Raw genomic sequence first — 21,244 nt, forward strand, 5'->3', positions numbered from 1 at the left:
GCTTGGGGGATGGGATAACTACACTCTGGGGATTGCTATAATCACATACTCCCCAGAGTCAGCTCTTGCAAGAGCTTGATTTGTTCCTGCTACGCTCTCTGAATTTAGGAGAGGGTCACGTACTGAGAGCTGGATCCTGGTCGTGGATCCAGGGTGGGTGGAGACGGCGAGACCCTGGCGCAGCTGTATCGCTGGAAGTGGGGTCTGCAGTGCTGATGGTGTCGGTTGGAGTGCTTGGAGTCCTCAGCGTGCACTAGGAGCATCGATTGGCGGAGGTACTCAGTCGGAGTGCCAGCGTTCCGTCACAAGTACGCCCTCCGGTTTTTTCTTACTTACCCGGTCGCCGGCGATCCCACGCCGGCGATCGCGGTTGGGGGGACTCGAAGGGAGCCCCCCGCGGCACGTCCTTCCTCCTGGGAGCCCCCCGGCCATGTGAGAGTGAGGTCCTTGCGAGCACCTCACAATCACATGGCCGGGTTAGCTGGCTCAGGCATTGCCAGCAGGGGGACTGCCTGTAATGACAGTTAGTCCCCCTGCTGGCTGAATTCAAATAAAATAAAATTAAAATAAGTGTAAAAAAAAAAAATATATACTTAGATCCTATATATATATATATATATATATTATATATATATGATCTAAGTATATATATACACATATACATACACACACATACACTGTCTAGGTGTATTTTACTATTAATATATTTATATAATTATATATATATTTATATATTTATATCAAATTACACGTAGGCTGATACTGATTAAATATATATATATATATATATATAATTATTGTTATATATATATTTATATATAATATAAAAAAATATGTAAATACGTTAAAAAATAAAATTAAAAAAATAATTAAAAATAAATAATTAAAAAATATATAGATGTGTGTTATTTCGTTCTAACTGTATTGTGATATTAATATATATATATTTATATCAAAATACACGTAGAACGAAATAATATATACATCTATATACATAGATATATACGTATATATCACTATATATATACCTATATATAAATAAAAATATTTAAAAAATTTATATATACATATATATACACATACGTATATATATATATATACATATATTAATTCTACACATATATTTATGTAATATTTTTACATAATTAGGTATCTTAATTAATTACAATTAGCGGGACCTGCCTGACAACCCATGCCGAAAGTATAGGGAATTTAATTTGCTAGCACTATATTTAACCCTATAACTTTCCAAGACACCATAAAACCTGTACATGGGGGGTACTGTTTTACTCGGTAGACTTCGCTGAACACAAATATTAGTGTTTCAAAACAGTAAAATGTATTACAGCAATAATATCGTCCATGTAAGTGCTGTTTGTGCGTGAAAAATTCAAAAGTTACAGCGTCAAATATAAGGCTTGTGTTTAATGTTTTTTCACATTAAAATTTGCCAGATTGCTTACGTTGCCTTTGTGACCCGATGGTAGCCCAAGAATGAAAATTACCCCTATGATGGCATACCATTTGCAATAGTAGACAACCCAAGGTATTCTAAATGGGGTATGTCCAGTCTTTTTTAGTAGCCACTTAGTCACAAACACGGGCCAAAATTGGCGTTTTTTGCATTTTTTCATATATACTAACGCTAACTTTGGCCAGTGTTTGTGACCAAATGGCTACAAAAAAAGACTGGACATACCCCATTTGCAATACCTTGGGTTGTCTATTATTGCAAATGGTATGCCATTATGGGTGTAAATTTAATTACTGGGCTACTATACAGTCTCAAAGGCAACATAACCAATCTGGCGAATTTCAATTTCAAATGTAACGTGCTATATTTGACCCTGTAACTTCCCAAAACACCATGAAACCTGTACGTAGGAGGTACTGTTTTACACGTGAGACTTTGCTAAATACAAATATGTGTATTTTATTGCAGTAAAAGCAAACAGTATTATGACATTGACAGTTAAAATGTCATGTAGAACTAAAAAAATAACAAAATGTCTTATTTTCTCCCATGTTTTTCATATTAAATTATGTTTCATAGCTAAAAATTTGATATTAAATGAAAGCCTTGTTTCCCCTGAATGAAATGATATACATTAAGGGGGGGTGCATTTAATATGAAAGAGGTGAATTACGGTTGGACAGACATATAGCGCAAATGCCAGGTTTTGTTTACGTTTTGTTCTGTTCACAACGTGTACATTTGGCTCAGTCCTTAAGGGGTTAAAGATAAACTATAGTTACCAAAATAAGTTAAGCTTAAAGGGACACACGTTAACATAATTAAGTAGTTTTGGTATATAGATCATGCAGTTTCACTGCTCAATTCTCTGTCACTTAAGAGTTAAATCACTTTTTTTTATGCAACCCTAGTCACACCTCCCACACAGGGCCGGACTGGGAAAGAAATTCGGCCTGGGCAGTTTTTATTCACAGCGGCCCACTGAAAAGGGGTCGGGGCCAGATAGGGTGTGTTTTGTCATCCCCAATGACAAGCATGCCCCACCTCAAAGGGCATGAGAAAAGGGCCCTGTATTTGTTCTGCACAGCGCAAGCAAATTTAAACTTGTCTCAAGGGTTTCCATAATTGGGATACTCACTGTATCCCATTTATGGAGACACTATGTGTTTGCTTACATGGAATCTAGTGAGTGCATAGGGGATCCAGAGTGTGTATGTCAGAAATGCAGTGTGTGTGTAGGTGGTGCAGCGTCTGTGTGTAGGGGATCTAGTGTGTGTTTGAAGGACCCAGAGTGTGTATAGGAGATCTAGTGAGTGTGTGTGTGTGTGTAGATAGCATTCAGAGTGTATATAGAGATCTAGTGTGTGTATATCTGTAGATGATCCAGAGTTGGGTAAGGAATCTAGTGTTTGTCTGGAATATAATGTGTTTAGGGTGCAGTATGTGTGTGAGGGGTTCTGTAGTATATATACATATATGTTTGGAAGTATTGTGTGTGTGTGTGTGTATGTGAGTGGTGCAGCGTGTTTGGGGGCTGCTGTGTGTATGTGTGAGGTGTGAAGGGTGTAGTGGGTATGTGTGAGGGGTCTAGTGTGCATTTGTGAGAAGTATACTGTGTGTGTGAGGGTGCTGTGTTTGTGTGGGGGGTGCTGTGTGTGTTAGGATGCTGTGTGAGGGTGATGTGTGTGTGAGGGCGCTGTGTGTGTGTTAGAGTGCTTTGTGTGTTAGGGTGCTGTGTGTGTGTGTTAGGGTGCTGTGTGTGTGTGAGTGAGGGTGCTGTGTGAGGGTGCTGTGTGTGTTAAGGTGCTGTGTAAGGGTGATGTGTGTGTGTGTGTGTGTTAGGTGAGGGTGATGTGTGTGTGTGTTAGGGTGCTGTGTGTTTTAAGGTGCTGTGTTAGGGTGATGTGTGTGTGTGTGTTAGGGTGCTGTGTGAGGATGATGTGTGTGTGTAAGGGTGATGTGTGTGTTTGTAAGGATTGTGTGTTGGGGGAAGCAGGTAAATGCCAAGATGTATGTATTTTATATATATATATATATATATATATATATATATATATATATATATATATATATAAAAGTACAAATATCCCCTGCACTCACGCTTAAAGACAGTCCAATGCCGGGCGCACCACCAGAGCTCCAAATAATGTAGAAAAATATGAGGGAAGGCTGCTCTCCGGACTTTTAAAACATCAAACTTTTATTGAGAAATAGTTAAAAAACGACCAACGTTTCGGTCCCCGCTCGGGACCTTCCTCAGTGTCAAATAGAACAGCAAAACAATACAGTACAGTGTAACAGTGACGAATATATACACCAATAGTCAATTAGTTACTCACTCAGGTGTGTTCCCGTGCGTTCCCGCCATCACCCTGTGTCCTTCCGGGTGTGCGCGCGCATACATGTGCGTAACGTCCTTTCGATTACGTGTCTACGTGTTGGTTCACCCGTCACCCTGGAAACCATATCAACAAAACGGCCTGCTAGTGCAAACCGGACCGTGGTCCACAGAATGAAGGATTCTACAAATATGCTGACAAAAAAGTGCATCTAAGTGCTTATGATTAAAACAATGTATTGCCAGTGAAATTGGATGTGCAAATCAATATCCATATAATTAATATTAATGACCAAAACTATGTGCATTGGCCCCAAATGGGGTATGTAGGTAATTATGTATATACGGAGTGCATCATATCTAAAGTAGTGAAAACCGCTACTTTCCTCATTAAAAGTGCTGGTGACAAATATAAAGTGCTGTGGCTTTACGTAAAACTGTGCAAATAGTGCAAACAAGGTGCAATGCTCATACATAAAGTAGCTTAAAGTGTAAAATACCTGTGTGTAACAGTGTATTGCAATAACTCCGAAATAAAACTACAACTAATAAAAAATACCCAATGCTTTCTATCACTAAATGTTTTTAATTAGTGATAGAAAGCATTGGGTATTTTTTATTAGTTGTAGTTTTATTTCGGAGTTATTGCAATACACTGTTACACACAGGTATTTTACACTTTAAGCTACTTTATGTATGAGCATTGCACCTTGTTTGCACTATTTGCACAGTTTTACGTAAAGCCACAGCACTTTATATTTGTCACCAGCACTTTTAATGAGGAAAGTAGCGGTTTTCACTACTTTAGATATGATGCACTCCGTATATACATAATTACCTACATACCCCATTTGGGGCCAATGCACATAGTTTTGGTCATTAATATTAATTATATGGATATTGATTTGCACATCTACTTTCACTGGCAATACATCGTTTTAATCATAAGCACTTAGATGCACTTTTTTGTCAGCATATTTGTAGAATCCTTCATTCTGTGGACCACGGTCCGGTTTGCACTAGCAGGCCGTTTTGTTGATATGGTTTCCAGGGTGACGGGTGAACCAACACGTAGACACGTAATCGAAAGGACGTTACGCACATGTATGCGCGCGCACACCCGGAAGGACACAGGGTGATGGCGGGAACGCACGGGAACACACCTGAGTGAGTAACTAATTGACTATTGGTGTATATATTCGTCACTGTTACACTGTACTGTATTGTTTTGCTGTTCTATTTGACCCTGAGGAAGGTCCCGAGCGGGGACCGAAACGTTGGTCGTTTTTTAACTATTTCTCAATAAAAGTTTGATGTTTTAAAAGTCCGGAGAGCAGCCTTCCCTCATATTTTTATATATATATATATATATATATATATATATATATATATAAAATAATAATAATAAATAAATAAAAAAAATTTAAAGCAGGCATTATACCCCCCTCCCTTCTTACCTCTAGCGTAGGCAGGGGGATCGGTCTGCTGCCATCCATCCCTGGTGGTCCTAGTGGTGAGTGAACTCTAACCTGTGGTGCTAGAGTTCACTCTCGTGAGACCCGGACCATTGCCATGGTCGGCGGCCCGTCATGGAACACAGCGGGGCCGGCACTCAGATAGCGCCGGCTCTGCATTGACGGGCCGGGGAGATCCCGCATTTGCCCAGTGGCTAGTCCGGGCCTGCTTACACAGCCTTCTTAAACACTTCCTGTAAGAGTCATCTTATGTTTAATTTAGAATTTTGTATCTCATGCTCTGCTAACAGCTTGCCAGACCCTGCAGGAGCCTCCTAAATGTAATTAAAATTAAATTTACAGAGCAGGAGATAAAAAGTAACATCTGATTGAAAATTAAACCAGTGTGTGTTCTTGCAGCAGGCAGGTGAGGTGTGGCTAGGGCTGCATAAACAGAAACAAACGTGATTTAACTCCCAGATGACAGAGAACCGGGCATTGAAACTTCAGAGGCATGATACACCAAAACTGCTTCATTAAGTGAAAGTTGTTTTGCTGACTACAGTGCCTCTTTAAAGGCATTCTATACTGTAAGGAATACAAAGTTGTAAATTAGAGATATAAGGCAATTATGTCCTGTACGTCCTGACACTGGGTTTGAAACAAGTTAAATGGATACTATAAGTGTCAAGAATACAAAGCTGTATCCCTGGCACTATAGTTCCCTCTGCATACCCTCTCCCTGGAGGCCCACCGCCCAGGTAAATAAAGGGTTAAAAACCCTTTATTTACTTTAGTTTTCCCAGCGCCGATGTCCTTTGGCGACATCCCGCGACAAATGTGAGGAAGGCTGGACTTGATGGACGCAAGTCTCTTTTCAGCTATGTAACTATGTAAGTGGGTGGTAATGCTTATGCGCACCAAATGCCGCACTCATTAGACCTCCCTCTAGGAAAGCATTGAATCAATGTTTTCCTATGAAGAAAAATTTGATGCTGGATATACTCATGCAGAGCGAGAGGACGTCCAGCATCAGATACCGAACCAAAGGTCCGTTTCGATTCAGGAAGCCCTGTAGTGGCTGTATGGTAGACAGCCACGGTGGGCAGACTTAGAGCTGCAATGTCAACAATGCAGTTTCTCTGGAACTGCAATGCTTAAAATTGCAGCACTAAGTGCAAAAGGAGCTGAAGTGGTCTGGGTGCTAATTGAATTTTGTTGCAGTTCAACGTTTAATGAATACCCTATACATGCAGGGGCGTATTAGCCGCGAGGCAAACAAGGCATTTGCCTTGGGCGGCATTTTCCAGGGGGCGGCAAAAAAAGCCGCCCCCAAATGCCCAAGGCAAATGTCTTGTTAGCCTTGCGGCTAACAGACATGCTGGGCTGCCGGGCGGTCAGCGAGGGAGCACTTCCTCTGAGCTGTCTGCTCAGCTCCCTTGCGCACCGCAGAGTGAGGCTGGGAGCCGGAATATCTGTCATATTCCGGTTCCCAGCCTCACTCTGAGGCGCGCGAGGGAGCTGAGCAGACAGCTCAGAGGATGTGCTCCCTCGCCAGCCGCCCGCCAGTGCCGCTCGCCCGCCAGCCAGTGCCGCTCGCCCAGCAGCCACTGGACCACCAGGGATGAAGAGACACCCCCCCCCCCCCAGCATTCCCAAAGGTAAGGAGGCTGGGGGGGTGTTTAAATAAATTTTAAAAAACGTGTTAATGTGGGTGAGTGTGTGTGTGTGTGTTAGTGTATGTGTCTGTTAGTGTGTGTCTGTTAGTGTGTGTGTCTGTTAGTGTGTTTGCCTGTGAGTGTGTGTGTCTGTTAGTGAGTGTGTGTGTGTCTGACTGTGTGTGTCTGTTAGTGTGTGTGTCTGACTGTGTGTGTCTGTTAGGGTGTGTGTCCAGGGCCGGACTGGGAATTAAAAGCAGCCCTGGAAAAAAATTATTTACCAGCCCCATAATGCGTCGCGCCAGCATAGTGTGCAGATACAGAGTTAGAAAAGATAACTTAAAATTATTACGTGAAAAAAAGCACATATAGGCTTAAAAAAAAAGAGTGCAGATTTATTTTAAGCAGACGTGCCTTTGCATATAACCAATGTTTCAGTCCAACTACCATGACATATTAAGGAAAGCTTGGTAATGGGACTGAAATGGTGAATGTATGTAGGGCACAACTGTAAAAAATGACCTTATCTTGTTTATTTTGAGGTCCTGTGGGTGCACTCTTCACTTTAAATATGTTATTGTGCTGGATTATGCACCTAGCAACAAGACTGGGCCAATATCTGCTTATTACATATTGTACATATCAATGACATTTCTTAGTGTATTATGCATATATAAATGTACATTAATATATGTGTAAATATAATAGGCATAATTATATATATATATATATATATATATATGTATGTATATATATATAATATAAATCAGTGACGGATCCAGAGCCTGATCTCAGGAGGGGCACCTATAGATTATTTAAAGAAATAATCCATGCACAATAACCACTACTGCTCTGTGTAGTGGGTATGGTGCCAGGAGTGCCGGGACCCGCTCCCAGAGTAAGTAGTCAAACCGTTTAAGTACAGTTTGACAACTTACCTGGGGTCTGCTGGGATATGGGGCTGTAGTAGGGTATAGGAGCAGTGGTGCAATGTGTGAGGGGTGCAATGTGTGTGAAAGGTTCAGTGTGTAGGGTGCGTGGGGCAATGTGTGTATGGGTGGCTGTGTGTGTAGGGGAATGTGTGTATGGGGGTCTGTGTGTATGTATGGGGGGGCAGTGTGTGAATGTGTATGGTGTGTGTGGGCAGGGTTTGTATGGGGCTAGAGTTCACTCTCACCACTTGGACCACCAGGAATCCCTGGTGGTCGCAGTGGTGAGAGTGAACTCTAGCCCGTAGCTCCAGGGCTAGAGTTTCCCTGTGGCACTCTCCCTCCCCCTCTGTCTCTCTCTATTCACCCCTCTTTCTCCCCTTGTGTCTCACTCTCCCCCCTCTGTCTCTTTCTCCCCCCTTTCCCTGTGGCACTGTCTCTCTCTATTCACCCCTCTTTCTCCCCTTGTGTCTCACTCTCCCCCCTCTGTCTCTTTCTCCCTCCTTTCCCTGTGGCACTCTCCCCCCCCCTCTGTCTCTCTCTTCATCCCCCCCCTGTCTCTCTCTTCACCCCCCTGTCTCTCTCTTCACCCCCCCTCTGTCTCTCTCTTCATCCCCCCGTCTCTCTCTTCACCCCCCCTCTCTCTCTCTTCACCCCCCCCCTCTGTCTCTCTCTTCACCCCCCTCTGTCTCTCTCTTCACCTCCCCTGTCTCTCTCTTCATCCCCCCCTCTGTCTCTCTCTTCATCCCCCCCCTCTGTCTCTCTCTTCATCCCCCCCTCTGTCTCTCTCTTCACCCCCGTCTCTCTCTTCATCCCCCATCTCTCTCTTCATCCCCCCACCTCTGTCTCTCTCTTCACCCCCCCTCTCTCTCTTCACCCCCCTCTGTCTCTCTCTTCACCCCCCCTCTGTCTCTCTCTTCATCCCCCCTCTGTCTCTCTCTTCACCCCCCTCTCTCTCTCTTCACCCCCCCTCTGTATCTCTCTTCACCCCCATCTGTCTCTCTCTTCACCCCCCTGTCTCTCTCTTCATCCCCCCCTCTGTCTCTCTCTTTATCCCCCCTCTGTCTCTCTCTTCATCCCCCCTCTGTCTCTCTCTTCACCCCCCCTGTCTCTCTCTTCATCCCCCCCTCTGTCTCTCTCTTCATCCCCCCTCTGTCTCACTCTTCATCCCCCCCTCTGTCTCTCTCTTCACCCCCGTCTCTCTCTTCATCCCCCCGTCTCTCTCTTCATCCCCCCACCTCTGTCTCTCTCTTCATCCCCCCCCTCTGTCTCACTCTTCATCCCCCCCTCTGTCTCTCTCTTCACCCCCGTCTCTCTCTTCATCCCCCCGTCTCTCTCTTCATCCCCCCACCTCTGTCTCTCTCTTCACCCCCCTCTCTCTCTTCACCCCCCTCTGTCTCTCTCTTCACCCCCCCTCTGTCTCTCTCTTCATCCCCCCTCTGTCTCTCTCTTCACCCCCCTCTCTCTCTCTTCACCCCCCCTCTGTATCTCTCTTCACCCCCCCTCTGTCTCTCTCTTCACCCCCCTGTCTCTCTCTTCATCCCCCCTCTGTCTCTCTCTTTATCCCCCCCTCTGTCTCTCTCTTCATCCCCCCTCTGTCTCTCTCTTCACCCCCCCTGTCTCTCTTTTCATCCCCCCCTGTCTCTCTCTTCATCCCCCCCACCTCTGTCTCTCTTCACCCCCCTCTCTCTCTTCATCCCCCCCTCTGTCTCTCTCTTCACCCCCCTCTCTCTCTTCACCCCCCTCTGTCTCTCTCTTCACCCTCCTGTCTCTCTCTTCATCCCCCTCTGTCTCTCTCTTCACCCCCTTTCTCTCTCTTCACCCCCCCTCTGTCTCTCTCTTCACCCCCTCTGTCTCTCTCTTCATCCCCCCTCTGTCTCTCTCTTCACCCCCTTCTGTCTCTCTTCACCCCCCTCTGTCTCTCTCTTCACCCTCCTGTCTCTCTCTTCATCCCCCCTCTGTCTCTCTCTTCACCCCCTTTCTCTCTCTTCACCCCCCCTCTGTCTCTCTCTTCACCCCCTCTGTCTCTCTCTTCATCCCCCCTCTGTCTCTCTCTTCACCCCCTTCTGTCTCTCTTCACCCCCCTCTGTCTCTCTCTTCACCCCCCTGTCTCTCTCTTCATCCCCACCTCTGTCTCTCTCTTCATCCCCCCCTCTGTCTCTCTCTTCATCCCCCCCTGTCTCTCTCTTCATCCCCCCCTCTGTCTCTCTCTTCACCCCCCCTGTCTCTCTCTTCATCCCCCCCGTCTCTCTCTTCATCCCCCCCACCTCTGTCTCTCTCTTCATCCCCCCCTCTGTCTCTCTCTTCACCCCCCCTCTCTCTCTCTTCACCCCCCCTCTGTCTCTCTCTTCATCCCCCCTCTGTCTCTCTCTTCATCCCCCCTCTGTCTCTCTCTTCATCCCCCCGTCTCTCTTCATCCCCCCTCTGTCTCTCTCTTCACCCCCCCTGTCTCTCTCGTCATCCCCCCCTCTGTCTCTCTCTTCATCCCCCCCTACCTCTGTCTCTCTCTTCATCCCCCCCCACCTCTGTCTCTCTCTTCATTCCCCCCCCACCTCTGTCTCTCTCTCTCTCTCTTCACCCCCCACCCACCTGAGAGGAGTCAGGGGGGCGGCCGCATTGCACGCTGCAGCCTCGCCGGTCCGGCAGCACTGTTAATGCTGAGGACTGGAGGGGGAGGGAGGAGCATGTCTCTCTACCATGCTCCCTCGCGGTTCCCACAATCCCCAGCACGGATGCTGCTGGGGATTGTGGGAACCGCGAGGGAGCATGGTAGAGAGACATGCTCCTCCCTCAGCCCTCAGCATTAGGTGTGCCGCCGGACCGGTGAGGCTGCAGCGTGCAATGCGGCCGCCTGCCGGCCGGCCCCCTCAAAGTGTGTGCCACCGGACTGGCCACCCGGTGGCACATATATTGCCAGAGCAGCCCCCAGGTGCCGCGGCCCAACGGGAAATTTCCCGGTATCCCGGTGGGCCAGTCCGGCCCTGTGTGTGTCTGACTGTGTGTGTCTGTTAGTGTGTGTGTTTGCCTGTGAGTGTGTGTGTCTGCTAGTGAGTGAGTGTGTGTCTGTTAGTGAGTGTGTTTGTCTGTTACTGAGTGAGTGTGTCTGTTAGTTTGTGTGTGTTTCTGTTAGCTAGTGTATGCGTATCTGTCAGTGAATGTGTGTGTGTGTGTGTGTGTATTTAGAATGCGGGGCAGGGGGAAAGGTTGGGTGGGGGTGGCACAGGGGGGGGGGGGGGGGGGCGCCTGAGTTTTGTCCTGCCTAGGGCAGCACAAAACCAGGATACACCACTGTATACATGTGTAAAACAAAAGAAACTTATTTCTATTTGGGGTTTTTGATCCCTCAACAAGTTTAATAAATATGTATATATTGTACAGCGCTACTTTATCTATTGGCGCTTTATAAATAATAATACTGATAATATACAATCATTATTCTTGGTGTGCCGAGTAACACATCACGGTCCCCTTCTCCCCCGCACAGTAGCTGCTCTCTCTCCGTCAGGCAGCGCTGTGTGGCAGGCAGGGAGCGCTGTATGGCAGTGGGTGTGTCTGTGTGTAACATGGAGGCCGGGCCTGGCTCATTTCCTCCTGCGCCGCCATTTTGTGTCGGAGGCATCTTGAGAGAAAGAAGGCAGAGGAGGGAAAAGGAAAGCCATTCAGGAGAGTGGGAACACGGAGAAACAAGAAGACAGCTTGCCGCATAGCCAGGGCGACCTTCACAGACCCGGCCAGGGCAAACCCCGCTTTATCCCCAGTGCAGCCCGGAGCGGGCGTTTTGAGCGCCAGGAGCCGCCCGTGTGCTGCTCCCGATAGAGGTGAGAGCGAGGCCGCGCAGAGCCGAGCTGGCTGGCTGTGTTACTGGCGGTGTGTGAGGCGGTGCCCGGGGTCTAAGCGGAGTGTCTGGGGCCCGGGGTGATGCCACCAGCGGGGTTTGTCGTGTCCACAGTGTAAAAATGGCGGTGCTGGGGGCTCTCCGGCCTCTCTCCGCCGCCGCTGACCTCAGGCTGAGAACACACCGAGGGCCGAGCCCCCTCCCGGGGTGCAGAGGGGGCCCACACTGACCATTGTTTTCACACGGTCTCATTCTATAATAAATATCTCTGCGGTAACCGCGGGCCGGATGGGTGAAAGGGGATCTGTCGCTGTGCCTGGTTGGAAGGGATCTTGTATGTGACAGGAAAAGCTGAGCATCCGAGGCCTTCTCTTACGCTTGTTTGATAGGGAATGTTATCTTTATTACTTTTGGGGAAGTGACCTGGCTTTCTCCTGGAGATTGTATGGATCCGCCTGATACATGTGCGTCCTCTCCATTGCTCTCTGAATGGTAGCAGCCTTCTTGAGAGAGGATATTCCTGCCAAGTGCTGGGATTGCCCGGCAAAGGCTGCCTTTTCCGTGTTTTGCCAGGTTGAATCTGAAGAGGTGGTTTTTTTTTTTTTTTTTTGCCTATGTGTTTTTATATTAAAATAGTTTGCACAATTTGTGGGTAGTATTAAGGACTGGTAATGACAGCCTCAAGGCTTCTCTGATAGAACTTTGAGGATTTCTGTTTTCTTCCCTATGTGGACATTTGAACAAAAAAAGGTTCTTAATATGTTTACATCAGCAACATATGTATGTGTATATATGTTATTTATTTTTATAATTATCAAAGACGCCAATCTGTTCTGATTTTCATGAAGTCCGAAGAACATTTATGTAATAGCCCTCCTCGTTTTCTCCTGAATCTAATGCCAGCTCCTAAAGGGTCAATCACTTAAGTGTAAATTGACTGGAATTAAAAATGAATTTCACATTTTAGGCCTTAAAAGTCGAAATGGAATCAAAACTGCTAGGTAGTTATGTTTAAATTTTGTCTGTTTTGACCTAAAATTTACATTCTTTGCAGTCCTAAATCAATATTGCTCATGGCACAACCACACACAAGTACAGTATATCTGCTACCCCATGGGAAAAAGTGGTGTCACTGTTTCTCTGGGTTAATGATTCTAGCTTGTAATTTTTAATTGTGCATGAAATAGGCTCAAAGAAAGGAAAATAAGCAAACATCTTCTGTACAAATCCAAATATATAAAATTAATTCTGTGACTTTTCAAGAGTGACATGCTTTTTGGACATCAGTCAACACATCAATTTTTTTTTCTGACCTATTTAATAAAAAGAACACTAAAATATACCTTTTAAAATTTAATATGATCCTGTATTTATTTTACATTCTGGGCCAACCTCTGTTTGTTTTCTTTTAACATTACAGAGTAAAACGTATTTTTTTTTTATTCCAATGCTGCAACCGCCATCTCACTACAGCCTTATTCTCATCTGTTGAAGTCATCAGTGCTGGTAATTTTTTGTTCAGTCAGATGCTTTACTGAGAAGCATTGAGGACACACATCTATTGCTGTGGAATGTCAGCCCAGTGTTTCTCAGTGAGAAGCTATTAGACTCTGCAAGTACAGAAATTAATGTGAGTTCCAGGCAGGCTAATATAAATTCTGTGCAAAATTGGCATCTGGTATCCTGTCTTTCCTTCAGTTCCTTTTGCCACAAGTCATGGTGGTTTTTGGTAATGCTTAAAGGATCACTATAGGGTCAGGAACACAAACATGTATTCCTGACCCTATAGTGTTAACACCACCATCTAGCCCCCCTGGGCCCCTCATGCCTCCATAAATATAGTAAAAATCTTACTGTATTCAAGCCTGAAGCTGTAAATCTGCATGCTGTTAGACTCAGAAAAACAAGCAGTCTGCTGACATGTGGTAACCTGATCCAATCACAGTGCTTCCCCATAGGATTGGCTGAGACTGACAAAGAGGCATATCCTGGGCAGAGCCAGCATGATTCAAACACAGCCCTGGACAATCAGCATCTCCTCATAGAGATGGATTGAATCAATGAATCTCTATGAGGAAAGTTCAGTGTCTGCATGCAGAGGGAGGAGACACAGTGCTGCCCTGTTCTCTGATGACAGCAGATCTGAGTGGATGGAGGCATATTATGCCTCCATCAACTCCGAAGTCCCTCTGGTTCACTCTGAGTGACTGCAACTGGAGGTGTTCCTAGCTTTCAATGTAAGCACTGTATTTTCTCAGAAAATACAGTGTTTACATGAGAGAGGCTGCAGGGAGCTATAGTTCTCCCCTGAACAACCTCATTAAGCTGAAGTTGTTCAGGTGACTATAGTGTCCCTTTTAAAATACCTGTTGCATTGTTAGGGCTCTTTATATTTGTCAGTAGTAGTAGAACTGCTTGGTGATCATCAGTGTTATCTTGCAGGGCTTTTCACCGGCTTTCAGTTGTTAAGAAATTAGAATTTTTAGACCAAAATAGCAGTGGAAAACTCTGAACACCGTAACATTACTGTAGTGGTTTTATTTATTTTTACGGTGCCTAAAGAAATTGCGAATTGCAGTGAATGCTTACAGCTTTCACTTCCAGTTTATTACTGCAGTGAATGTACTCCCATTCCTTTTGCCAATGCTTCTACTCAAATTAACTTGGTAAATATAATATATTTAGATTTTGTTTCTGTGTGGTAATGAATATAATTGGGAACAGTTGGATGTAGCAGGCATGGTAAGGTTTACTTGGTGATTTTTTTTGATTTTTTTTTTTAAATGTTATTTTTAAGCTATTCTAGAGCATAACTAATTTATGATCATAATTGGCTTATTTGAAGATCACAACAGTATGCAATTTGTTGCATACGAGTTCCTTTGAGAGCAAAATATATTTGCAAATGTATAATTGGATTTAAAAACCCAAGATATTCATTGCAGTGCTTTTGCTTCTAGTGTTATTATCAATTGTAAGTTACTTGGTTTTTAACTTTGATTAGTAGTTTTATCCCCAAAGAGTAGTTCCACTCAATTAAGATGAGTGGAATTCCTCTTTGCCTTTATAGCCACCATACTGCGGCTTTTATCATACGCATAGCCTGGTTCACTGTTGGTAAACTTGGCTCTATAATGCGCTTGTGGAAGTGCCTCAATCTGCAGCTCAGTAAGCTCCGCTATGCTTGCTGCGTCTAGACACTGGTTTTGCCTGGAGAAAAGCATGTTAAAGCAAAACTATTTCTGACACAGTGCCATCTGTTCCCCCCTGTACACCCACACATAAAGGTTTAAAAAAACAAAACAAAAAACATTTATTTTCTTACCTGATTTCAGTGCTCATGTACATCGGTGCTCCGCCTCTTCCGTCATCAGATGGGGGGAACTATTGCACTTGCATGGCAAGCACCACATGCTCATTAGGCCTACCCCATAGGAAAGCATTACCTCAATGTTTTCTTATGGGGATTTCACGGACGCTGGATATCCTCAGGCAGAGCTTGAGGATGTCCAGCGTCTTTTAGGGCAGTGTTCTCCAACCCAGTCCTCATGGACCACCAACACTGCAGTTTTTTTTCAGTATATCCATTTGAATAAAACAGGGTAATACATAAATCCTGGACTGTTGGTGGTCCATGAGAACTGGGTTGGAGACCACTGATTTATGGTACCTAGAGTCTGGTAAACTCCCAGAAATGCCTCTAGTGGCTATCTTAGTATTGCAATGTTAACAGTTTCTCAAAAATTGCAATGTTTTACGTTACAGGACTCAGAGCGATAAGAACAGTGCACCCAAACCACTTCAAACCCTTCACAAGTGCAGAGCCTCCTCTGAGCCAGGTGACATGCATCCGATTTCTGCAGAGCTGCTGGAGTCAGATACGGTCTCGGCTGTCATTCATTTGCTGAGGGTGTCAGCTGATCACGCTCATCCAAAAAATTACCTTCTGTGCATGGAATTTGCACAGCATTAACATTAGTGAGCCTGTGGTTCTTCTTCCGGGTTGGTTAAAGGAACACTAGCATTAGGAATACAAACCTGTTGTATTGTTCACCAACCCATCTAGGTGTCCACTCCCCCTCCCACCCCCCCTGTTGGTGGAGTTTAAAGGGTAAGTCTTCCATATATCTCTTTGCATGCAACTCTCCTCACTGCTGCTCCATCGCTTTGATCATCATCATGTTGATCTCAGCCAATCCAATGTTTTCCCAAAGGGAAGCATTGAGGCCAGTGTGCATGGGCGGCCAAACGCTGCTCTAATCAAATGTTCTAAGTGAGAGTCATTGGATCTATAACAGTTTAACTTGGAAGCACCTCTGACTGTCTTCCTGACACTAGAGGTATATTAACCTTTAATTAAAACATTGCTGTAGCTGCAAAATGTCAGTGTTCTCATTTCCAGGGTTAAACAGACAGTCATGGCACTCAGACCACTTCATTGAAGTGAAGAAGTCACGGTAGTTATAGAGTCCCTTTATTGATGGTCAGTAACACTGCCATAGGAGAAGTTACACCTCTGACAGCAATAAAAAATACCTCTGTATGTGCAGTGTTTCAAACTGAAAACACAGCACATATGGATCTAAGCACCATGACCACTTCAAAATGCTAAAGTGGTCATGATGCTTGAAGTAACCCTTTAATCAAAGTTTTAATCCTTGGTCATATATGAAATGAGTTTATGTAAAGGAACACCAGAGCACCATAACCAATGGGGATCTCCCAGCAAAGATGAAAAAAGTGCAATGCTACAGCTAGTCGTTAAAAGTTGCTCCCTACTGCAAATCATAGTATGCTTGCTAGTGGTAAATTTCTCTTCATCAGGGCTAAATTTATGCTTGCCATTAGGTAGTTGCGAGTGGACATTTTGAGCCCTGTCTCCATAAGTAGTGAGTTTGTGACCGGTTTGGCAACTTACCTGGGGTCTACCAGGCCCTGATCACCACCAGCATTGCAGGGTTTAGCCTTTAGCTGATGATCTCCACTAATGAATTGGATCTGCACTGCAGGACCTAGCTCAGGGAGGTCTGCATGTTTCAGAGAAAGGGGTGTCTGACCAGTAAGGTTGTGGTACCATCGCAAATCTTTAAATGGTTCTGCATTGAAAGTGAAAAAGCAAATTCATTCAATTGACGCATCTCCTTTAATAATGCTTTTTTTTGATAATTTCATATTCTTTTTATACATTCTGTTGCACACCAGTTCAACTTTTCATAAAGTAATATAGTTTTACTACCTCGTCTATTCGCACATAAATACTTTTAGAATTTTGGCCCTGATTATGATCACTGGAATTGCTTGTTTTTGTTTGTTTGTATCTTTTTAAAGTATTTCTGTATCTGCGTTTTGTATTATCAGTTATTTATTTTCATGGTAGATACCTTCAGTACCAAACATTCACCATCACAGCACTAAGTACTCTGTTACATGGAAACATTGCTTCTCTGTATTCCATTAGTTCTCTTAAGCTGTTCAGCAGTTTTTGAAATATAATTGAATATTTTGTGTTATCAATACTACTACTCTAACCTCCTTCATATTTCCTGTTTTCTGTACTAGTTCTAAAACATGTTACAAAGAGTTAAAAAGATGGAAAATGAACAGCCATTTAGGAAGAGGAGGCCTGATGAAATCCCTCCTCAGCACAAGACAGAAAATGTAAGTGCAAATCTATTAAAATATCTTGAATTGCTGAACAGCTTAAAGTCAACAAAACAGTTGTTTCTTGTCATATGTGGGTAATATTGTTTTTTGGGGAAGGGTGTACGGTTGAGCTACATTAATTAAGCAGTTGTGAAAAGTTTTCATTACTCATTTTAAATTACAGGTTTGTACATTTGTCACTTAAAAATGCCTGTTCCTTATTAAAGGCATGCTCTATTGGTTTGTTTTATTACTGTTTAGTAGATGTACCCCACACAAAATCTGCATTTTTTTTTTTTCTTCCCCTGCCTGTTTTCTCTGTGGTGGTGTGAAAAAATACCTTACACCAGTTGATGGCCTATGCAAGCCATCCCCTGTATCAGCATTTCTATGAGTAGCATCCAGGAGGTATTTCTGCCCATGGTTTTAAGTGTCACTATCTATTAAAATCGGCACTTTTATCAACTTGAAAAAAAGACAGATTCCAGACACCCACAGCATTTCAGCAAGCTGGAGTGCTTTGTGTCTCTAGTGTTTCTTTAAGTTCTAGTTAACATGTGCAAATAACTGTTAGCATTTTTATTGAAAACAAGAGGACAATCTTTTGCATATTACATTTATTAAACATATTTGGGTTGTCATAAATATCCGACAATAAGCTTTAGTTAACATTACAGCTCTTTGCAATTAAACCTTAGAATTCTTAAATGTAGCTCATCTGTATTGCATAGGTGTCCTGCTCTCCTTGATTATCTAATCAACAAAAATCACTTTAGATTGTAGGTTTTTAATTAGAGCCTGCATCTGGTGTGCAAAGGCACAACCCTCTCAGGACCAATTTGATTCAGAAAAACAAGCTTATCCCTTGAGACATTACTGATTTTCTATTTGTATTTCTTTTAAAGTAATCTCTAGATAAACCTACAAACTTGTATATGTTTTGTTTTAACACTCACTTCTCTGGTCTTGTTTTCAAATTAATTTTTTGTCACGGTTTACTTTTATTTGAATCTGACCTTATTTTTTTGTTATAGATTAAAAGGAAGCATCTCTAGACAGCCACTAGAGATGTGTGTAACCTGCAATGTAAACATTTCAGTTTCTCCAAAATTAAATTAAGTGGTCTGGGTGACCTTAGCCCTTTAAAGGGACACTATAGTCACCCGATCTTCTACAGCTTAATGTAGTGGTTCTTGTGTCTATTGCCTTTCCCTGCAGGCTTTTCAATGTAAACTCCGTCTTTTCAGACAAAATCCAGTGTTTTGATATCATTAAGATTGACAGTGTCAGCCACTGAGGCGGTGATTGCAGTAAAAAGATAGGTAACTTACATTTTCTCAATCTGAGGGGTGCCGGACAACTAAGCAGCCACTCAAGCAATATAGTGTTAGGAATGCATGTTATATTCATTTTTTTATTTTTTATTTTTTTTTATTTTGACCGTGCATAGAAGAACACATATTCTTGCACAGCCACAACAGCTTGTGCTGTAGACCAATATAACAAACATTCAATAGCATTTGTGTGGCCTATCAAGTCTTGCACTTTTTATATTTTAGTCGCATCCTAGTAAGTGGTACCTTATAGCTAGGGGTATGTGCCCGGTATAGTGGTGGGGGCTTGTCGTCCTTGTTAGGTATCTTGGCCAGGTATAGCCTTTATGTGGTCTGTGGTTTGCTGTGGCGGTAGGTCCCTGGCCGGCTCGTAGTGTGAGTGGAACTATCCGGGCCGTACCTTGTTATATGTGGTGTTCGGGAGGCAGGTTCCCTATACGGGAAGGTCCTGTCATGCTATGTCTCGCCGTGTGTGTTACGCCTGGCTGTTGGGACGTGACTGCTTCAGGTTGCTGTAGCCTCAGCTTGGTCCCGGTTTGCTCTGCGTGGGACAAAGGGTTGCACCCGGTCAGGATTCCACTGGTGAGTCGAAGCAGACCCGGTTTGGTTCGCCGTGGGTTGGAGAGAGTCTTTAGGCAGGCCCAGGGTGTGTAGCAAAGCTGCTGCATCTTCGAGGGAGCTTACTGTGTATTTGGTCTCATCCTTCTGGAGCCATATAGCTCGTGTCTTCAGCCATTTGTAGGGTTTTTCTTGCTGTTACAACAGCATGGTAAATGGCCCGAGTGGCCAGGCAAGTGTACTTCCAGTCAAGTCATCATAAAACGAGAGAGTCGTCGTCTCAAACTTATAAGGGGAGCACTCCCTGGTCGCTGCCACGACCGCCATCTTATCTTTGTGGTGCTGGAATCGTATGATGAGGTCTCAGGATGGCGCGGCAGTTGCCTTCGCTGGTTTCGGGGCTCGGAAGAAGCCGTCCAGCTGCGCGGTCTTGGCTTGTCGCGGCGGTAGCAGTGCCGTTAATAGACGCCTCAGCATGTGTGGGAGCTCCGCGGCCAGGATATCTTCCGGGATGCCTCGAATTTTTAAGTTCTTGGCCCGCCTTGCGTCTTCTATTGCTGCGAACTGGCGCTCATGCCTGTCATTTTGGCTTTTGAGGCCTTGTACTTCTCGCTGTAATGCAGCTATCTGGGATGTGTGGTCAGTGGTCGATGTCTCCAGGGTTCCGATTCTCCCTGTTAAGCCGTGGATGTCGACCCCGAGGGACGCAACGTCCGTTGGAGGTCGGCTAGCAGAGACTTTAGAACCGCCGTTGTCACCGGTGAGGTGTCCGCTTCCCGGGCACTCTGCCTCGGCGTTTCCATCTGAGGTAAGTCTGGTGCTTCCTCCCCGGAGGAGAAATCATCTGATAGTTCAGAAAAGTCTCAGGGTAGGCGATCATTTTTAGGCCCGGGCGCCCCCTGCGTTTGTCGTAAGAGTTCCGCGATGTTGGGGCCGTGTCTCGGTTTATCCTGCCTGGGCTTCTTTGTTTTACGCCCCATCTTGACGGCAAGGTGCCTGGCGATCTCGTGAGCTGTAAGGTTTGGAGGTGGCAAACAAGGAAAATTTGATGCGTTTTTGGCTGGTACAGCAGGAGCCCATGTGCCATGCACCTTTCCAGCACGGCTGTTAACTCCGCCCCCCTCCGCATGTTTATATTCTTAACGCTAAAGTGTTTCTTTATTACTGAATTATGGTCCCTGGCTTCCCAAAACCATTGGAGGAATGGCTAAGGCAGAGATTACACACTTCCTTATAGCCAAACCGATTCATACTTCCATTGGCAGAATGTGGTTGGCTGACACAACCAATGATTGCTGCCATTCCTGCTTAGGCTAATACTTTTTCATTAGTCCAAGAAGCGCCAAGGCGTTGGGTTGTTTGGGACTCTTGTTAAGCATTAAAAATATTTTGCGAGGGCACTCCAGACACAAAGTGCTAAGCTAATGTACCAGCAGTCTATTGGTCAAAGAATCCCACATGGATAAAGGAAAATAGCATGTCTGTTAACCCCTTAACGCCGTTACGGCGTTCTATGCCGTCGCGGCTTTAAAGCCGTTGCGGCGGCATAGAACGCCGTAACGGCTTGCAGCCCCTGGAGGAGAGATCTACTCACCTCCACCGCGATCCTCTTCTGGAGGGCTGCCTGACAGCCCAGGCAGCCCTCCACCGGCAAAACTGGCCCCATATAGCTGGCTGTGGATCTGCCAGCAGGGGGACGGTCTAAAATATTAGACAGTCCCCCTGCTGGTAGGTAGTGTAAAATTAAATTTTATATATATATATATATATATATATATATGTGTATATGTATGTATGTGTGTGTGTGTGTAACGTCATACGTAATGTATTTTAATATTAGTGTGTGTGTGTATATATATATATGTATTAAAATACACTTAGAATGACGTTACATATATATAATATGTATATATATTATATATGTATAATTACAATAATAAATAAAATAATTAAAATATTGAAACAAAATTTTAAATAAATTATATATTCATATGTAATTTCATTCTAACTGTATTTTGTTA

The 21,244-nt window shown here is 44.3% G+C and overlaps 1 protein-coding gene across 3 annotated transcripts in view; it reads left to right on the top strand.

Moving 5' to 3' along the window:
* Positions 1-11,417: 11,417 nt before the first annotated feature.
* WTAP (WT1 associated protein) overlaps positions 11,418-21,244 on the top strand; it is a 36,105-nt gene continuing 26,278 nt past the window's right edge. The window contains exons 1-2 of one of the 3 annotated variants that reach the window (XR_010086614.1): positions 11,418-11,671; positions 17,248-17,346. Coding sequence is in view for 1 of the 3 variants with exons in the window: in XM_063443216.1 (XP_063299286.1) it covers positions 17,257-17,346 (90 nt within the window). In the remaining 2 variants the exon portion in view is untranslated. The remainder of the gene's footprint in view (positions 11,672-17,247; positions 17,347-21,244) is intronic. The other 2 variants (XM_063443216.1, XM_063443217.1) reach the window with 2 other exon arrangements.

The sequence above is a fragment of the Pelobates fuscus genome, chromosome 2 (assembly GCF_036172605.1).
Source record: "Pelobates fuscus isolate aPelFus1 chromosome 2, aPelFus1.pri, whole genome shotgun sequence".
In the NCBI taxonomy this organism is placed as follows: domain Eukaryota; kingdom Metazoa; phylum Chordata; class Amphibia; order Anura; family Pelobatidae; genus Pelobates; species Pelobates fuscus.